Genomic DNA, 6,841 nt, shown 5'->3' with positions numbered 1-6,841 from the left:
TACTTTTATCTTGTAAATATATATAATTTTATAGATTAATAATTAAATTAGTTTTTTAAAAATTATAAATTAATTATTTTTGTTCTTCAATCACTTAATTGACAGTTTAGTCAACTATTAATAATATAAAACATAATAAAAATATAACAGATAAAAGATGTAAATTTTTTAATTTAATTTCTCCTTATAACATAACATTATTTGAACTAGAATAATATATATATTTTTTATGTCTTCTTCACTACACTTGTCTAATAAACATAATATATACATAAAAATTTTAAAGGCAGAAAAAATGAAAGATTTGTGAAAGAAGAAGAGAAAACATAATAAAAAAATCGGGTGAAGAAAGATAAATCAAAGAAAGAAAAATGGAAGAAAAAAAAAGAGGAGGAAGGAGGAAAGTACCAGAGGAAAGATTTTATATGGTAATTTTGAATGACTGAACAAAGAAAAATACTCTTAAGCTGCTCACATGGTCAATGCTTGCTTGTGTTATAAATTGTAATCTGATGAATGAAAATAAACCTACTAGCCTCTATCTATTTATGGATTATATTGTTGCACGTGAATAAAAATGCATATATATAGTTCTATAAAAATTTTTTTTTTTCCAAATTTATTATTTAAAACTTAAATGTATTATAAAAATAACAAGATTCGTCGGAAGTGTGTGGAATTCACTCTAACTAAAGAAAAATTATATTTTAAAAATTAAAATTCGATTAATTTTTTTAAAAAAGTATTTTTTTAAGTTATAATAAAAAAAACTCTGCCCTGATGATAGTTACCTCAAATTTATTGTTGTCATTATCAACATGTTCATTTATGTTGGCATGCTAACTCAATATGACAGTTTTCAATCATTTAGAGAGTGAAAGATATATCCTTCTTCCTCAATAATTAATTAACAAATTTCTTATAACTTAAAAAAATTAATATCATTCAAACCTTATCCTAAAATCTAAACAACCTATAGGTATGAACACATTCGTTATCCTAAACCTTATCCTAATTCAATGTACATCACGTATCCTAATATATTCTTATTTAATTTTAATTATTACGAGGTGAATTCTTTTATTTTTTTCTTCATTTATTTGGTAAAGTATTTTTTATTATTTAATATATATATTTAACAACACTACAATTTAAATTTCATTTTTAGTTAATTATAACACTATCATTTATAATCTAATCTAATTTTTTTAAATTAAACAAAAATTAATGCACTAATTTGTTCATTGATGTATCCAACAGAATGAACAACACCGTTTTATCTGTAAAAACGATCTACTTCGTCCATGCACGATTTTATTTTTTATATTAGGAGACATAAAGTATATAACACGGTTATAAAAGTGTAAGATATTTTACTCAAATGTGATGACTAAAATTGAAAAATCAGACAAACTGATTTGAATCAAGTAATCAGACAGTCTGATTTTAGGTTAGACAGATACACAAATCAAACCGTCTAATTTGTACCTCATCAGCCACGTCAAGCATGTAAGCTGCGGCCCCTTTCTGGTGGTATACAATATTCGAAGCAATACATCATTTTTTACCTTTATTTTCGTTCTAACAACACTACAATCTCACCACCGTTACTTTCATTCATTCTTCTCCATTATTAATCCATATCTGACTTTCAAAAAAAAAGAATTGGACCACTGCCTAACAATGCCAAAATAAAAAAAAAGTGAAAGATATTAATCGTTCGAAATTTTATATTATTAATTATCTTGATCATCTTAATTATGTAAGTTTTTATTTTTAAATATTTTAATTTAATTAAAATAATAGTTACAATGTTAGAAATTAATAATTTATTATAGAGATAATATTAGAGATTAGTGTAATAATAATAATCTTTAATGATTTTGATTTAACTAAAATAACAGTTATAATGTTAGATTAGTTGTTTATTAATGTTGATAGTATTAGAAAATAACGTAGTAATAATTTTTAAATATTTTAATTTAATTAAAATAATAATGAGATTAGAGATTAGTAGTAAAATAATTCTAGTGATATTGTTAGTTAGAGATTAGTATAATAACAATTTTTTTTAAAGATTATGATAATGCATGATAATAAATTAGTTATTGTTATTAATAGATTGTTGTAATAATAATTCTTACTATATACCCGTGTGGAAGTAAATTAATTATTATAAGAATATTAAGTAATAAGTTTTATTAAGATTAAACGTGTGATAATAAATAAATTAATTAGTGTTAATTGTTTGTAATAAATAAAATAAGGAATAAGAGTTATTATGATAAAATAATATTATTTTAGACATTAGAATGGGTAATTTTAATGCATCTAAAAATAATTAGATTTATATTTAAGATTTATTGATAACCATTAGAGTGTAAAAAATATAGATGTAAATTTTTTGTAAATTAAAGTTAGTGTATTTTGAGTAGTTAATAATATAGTTGTTAACATGATAATATTTTACTGGCTATGTGATCATGAAAATGTGAGTATGATAAATTTAAGTTGTTAATTAAACAAGGTTATATTTGTTTAATGTTGAATCCTAACTATGTTTTTGGGATCGGTTTTTAAGATACACTGAAAACATTTCTTGTATGCTCGCTTCATCGGTTACGTATTTCGTTTGAAATTGATCAAACCCACTAAATATAGATACATGATATCTGTACAGAATACATGACACTCCCCTACGTATTTGAGGATCCATCTTCTTTCAAATCATACATTTTAATTCTTCAAATGATAGTGTGAATGGAATCACAACATCTAATGGATTTTCACGCACAAATTTCACTCTTTCAAATGTTTGTAATGAAATTTGGCCATGATAATACATTTTTAATCTTACTCTATCATCCACGATGGAATAGAAAAGATGAGAAAGAAAGCTTAGAGTTTCAGAGAACTCAAAACTTTGAGAAGAAGAAGATGAGAAAGTTGGTTGGTAGCTCGATTTTGGTTTGAGTATTTATAAAGCTCAAATCGAACCATTCGACCGCTTAGTCCAATTTAAAAATTTTTTGAACACTAAAATCGGACCATCTCTTTTGTAGTTGACCGCCAAAAAAAATTTTTATCTCCAAAAGATTTTTAGGTCCGACTTCCTGAATTTTTCACAGCAATCCTAAAATCGTTGGGTCCGATTTCTTTGGCTCAAAATCATTTCATCTCCTTTCATGAAATCACTCCGTCCAATTTTTTTACAAACAGAATCAAAATTAGACACAAATCAAACGGTCCGATTTATGTCCTCTCTTACGTGCATAAAATCGGATCATTCGATTTTTTTACAACACCTAAACACCATCACAACACTGTAAAATTCCTCTAAAATCCATAACCATGCGTTACACTAATATAAGTGTCATATGCAAAAAAAAAAATAACCCATGCTCTCACTTTCATGTTATAATTGCGCAAATTATTTCTCGAAAATTCTGAAGAGAGAATTGAAAATAATAGATCGTTAAGGTAAGGCAAATTACGCCTCCAACTAATTCGTTGTTGGTTCTCACAAACTGCCCTCCTCTTATAGTGCTAATTCATTGTTAGGTACAACAAGCACTAATTTATTTTATAATTATATTAGATATGCCCTAAAATTAACCACTAAATACGTATGTATGTTAATTAAAATATGATTTTTAATTTAGTGCCTTTTGTAATCCATGCCAATTCAAGCGTTGAAATCCTTGTAATTGTAAGTACATTTATTTTTTCGCTATAGGAATGACAAACTCAAAAACTTAGAAATTCAAAATAAGAGGAATTACAATAACATTGTGTCTCCAATTTTCTTTTCACAATTTTTTTAAGGCCAAATAATAACTCCTCAATTTAAAAGATCAAAAGATATTTCACAATAATTATTTTGTTATATAATTCAAGAAGAGAAATAAGAATGAACGAAAAAAGAATACATGTTATTGCATTCCTTTAAACATTTTTTATCAACGACATTATAAGTGTAGGAAATTCTAATATGTCGACCTCCATAATTAATTGGACAATCTTATTCTTATATCTCCGAAAAAGTTCGTCCATGACTTGTTCTCCAAATTGTGCTATCAAAACAGGTTCTAATGCAGCTCTAACGAATTTAGTTGTAACCTCTGCCTTCATATTGAGATCAAGTTTATTGTTGTTATCAACAACATCTTCATTTATGTTGGCACCCCAATCCAATGCGAAAGATTCCAACCTTTGAAGAGTGAAAGATCCTTCATCCTCAATTACTTCTTTAGCTTCCTCTATTGTTGGGTCATACAATGGTAAATTAAAGGATTCTAATTTTGTAGCTTCAATCAAATTCTACAACCCAAAATAATATAGTGACAACTATTAGAGAAACTTCAAACACGAATTGTAAAGAGCAAAATTTGTAGTTTGAATAATATCAAGGAGTAGTAATTTTAGTTTATATTATCCATCATTTTTAGTTAGCAATCTAAAATTTTTAGCTCAATAGTCTAATTTTATATTTTTAACCTACACTTTAAAATTTTATTGTCTAACTACTGGCTAATATATATACTTTGGATATATAAACTACTAAAAATGTCTTCAATTTTCGAATATGTTAAAAAAATATCCTCCACTTTATTAACAACAAAAGTGTCTCCAAACCATTTTAAAATAGGATAAAAATACCAACGTAAAATATGTATTCTCAAAAAGTACTTTAAAGATTGAATTTTGATACAAATTTTTGACACTTTTATTCTTAAAATTTGATGATTTTATGTTAAATAGATTTTTTTATAATTTATTTCAATTAATAGCTAAGAAAAAATAAAAAATTTAGAAATTAAATTTTTATCTAATTTTTTTATATAATTTTTAAATAGTTATTTAAATATTTCTATAAAATTTTAGACTAAATACATAAATAATTTAAAAATATTTTTATTGTTATTAAAAATAAAATATATTTTTGTCAATGTTTAAGAAGTTCTGATTTCACGAGTTTTGTCCCTTCCAATTAGAGTCAGAACCATGCCACCTCCAGGCACCAGTTCTTGTGAACGTAATTTGAGAAATAGTTTAAAGTCCTTTTGGAATTGTTCACCATATGCTTTGTGCATTGCTGGAGAACTTGTTCTTGTTAAATGTACATTTTCCTTATTACCCAAGTCCTTAGGAGCCTGTTGAAAAACATGAATATATGAGTATCTATATATTTATATGCCATGCGGTTTATGTCGAATAAAATTTTAAAGGCTTACTTACTCTATTTCTTCTTATAATTTTACAAAAAGATTAATTAAATGTTTATATTAGATGAAAAAGTAATTAGATGTTTACTTAGTTACTTAATATCTTTCAAAACGAGCACAATAATTCTAGAATATTTACTTTCATAACATTATACAATTATCCTAAATCAATTAAATACAAAAAATGTGTATATTTCAAGAATATTTTGTAAAAAAAAAAGTGTGTATATTTCTAATTAAAATTTTTTATTTGATATATATAGATTCAATTACAAATTTTTAAACTTTTGTAAAGATCTAAGTGAAATTTTACTGAAATGATAAAGGCTGACAAAATAATTATGTTAATTTAAAATTTAGTGATTTTTAATTCAGTATTATTCCTCAATTTATAGAAACATATATAAAATTAAATATTTTAAATATTTAATTAGGAGTGTAAGTATGCAACCAAATACAAATAAAAGAAATAAAATAAAATAGAATTTACAAAATTTCTAGAGAGATAAAACTATGTTTGGAAACAAAACTTTTTAATTGAAGTGCTATATATTTTACATATTATATAATATTTTGGTTGTAAATAACATGGATTAGGTCGCTTTGGTGCATATGTTCTTACCTGAGAAAGCCAATGAAGACTAAAAGAAGAATGAATAAAGTGTAAGGAATCATTGGGAAATAGCCTCTTGTAGAATGTCCCTGGAGTTGCATTGATAAAACATGGACCAAATTTGTGTCCCTTGTTTTCTTGGAGGCTTTCCAAGAATTGAGGGAGTGATTTAAAGATGCTGTTGAAATCATTCCCAAATAGATCATTCAAGAAGAACTGAAAAACCGGTGGTTCGAGATTCAAGTTAGAAGTAGTAGTATCAACAATGTCGATGACACTAGATACCAATTGAAGAGCATTTGGTCCTGAAGAACAACCTAAGTCAGCCACCTTAAAACAATGAATAGGAATAATAGTATGTAACCTCATGATATTCTCTTCTACTATGGGTTTTGCCTCCCTCATCACCTTGTTCTGTTAAAATTATATATATTGATATATAAGAATGTTAATATTTATCATTGTCAATCATGAATGGGCATAAGCAAATTTAATTTCAGAGAATAAAGGGATTATGTTGTGTACCTGAATGATAGAGTTATGAGCATAGCTATTATCTCCCATGCCATGGTTCATGTGGAGGACCACTTGCTGTCTCTCCATTATATTCCTCCTCTTCCTAAATGTTTGTCTTCTTTGATGTTGTGGAATGACAATATGATCAAACTGAAGCATTTCTTGTCTTTAAATACATTATTTATTCTCTATTGTTAGGAATTGAAATTGGGCGGACTCATAATATAAAGAAATTATAACATGAATAATTAAATTTTCCACCGCTTTGAATTTGTGCATCGTATTTTTTTATTTTGCAAAAGAATTATTATAGGAACAATTAGAGCGAGTGCTACAAAATATAACATTAATCATTAAAAATCCTATTAGGGAGGATAAACCCGTGTTAAATATTAGATCGGTATAAAAAAATACCCAAAACTTTTTCTTTAACATCAATTAACAATTTTGTTTAATAAGACTAATAAATACACTCAATGGTATTCGG

At 25.8% G+C, this 6,841-nt stretch overlaps 1 protein-coding gene across 2 annotated transcripts in view; it reads right to left on the bottom strand.

Moving 5' to 3' along the window:
• The window catches only part of LOC107477044 (probable caffeine synthase MTL2), a 19,198-nt gene extending 12,729 nt beyond the window's left edge, over window positions 1–6,469 (bottom strand). The window contains exon 1 of one of the 2 annotated variants that reach the window (XM_052258744.1): window positions 6,364–6,469. In XM_052258744.1, coding sequence (XP_052114704.1) covers window positions 6,364–6,441 — 78 coding nt within the window. In that variant the 5' untranslated portion in view covers window positions 6,442–6,469. Of the gene's footprint in view, window positions 1–408; window positions 548–6,363 lie in introns of those variants that run through there. The other variant, XM_021137407.2, reaches the window with a different exon arrangement.
• Between the last annotated feature and the right edge of the window lie 372 nt (window positions 6,470–6,841).

The sequence above is a fragment of the Arachis duranensis genome, chromosome 3 (genome assembly GCF_000817695.3).
Source record: "Arachis duranensis cultivar V14167 chromosome 3, aradu.V14167.gnm2.J7QH, whole genome shotgun sequence".
Taxonomy (NCBI): Eukaryota; Viridiplantae; Streptophyta; class Magnoliopsida; order Fabales; family Fabaceae; genus Arachis; species Arachis duranensis.
The sequence above is the reverse complement of the archived record's forward strand: the minus strand, read 5'-3'. Positions and strand labels throughout refer to the sequence as shown.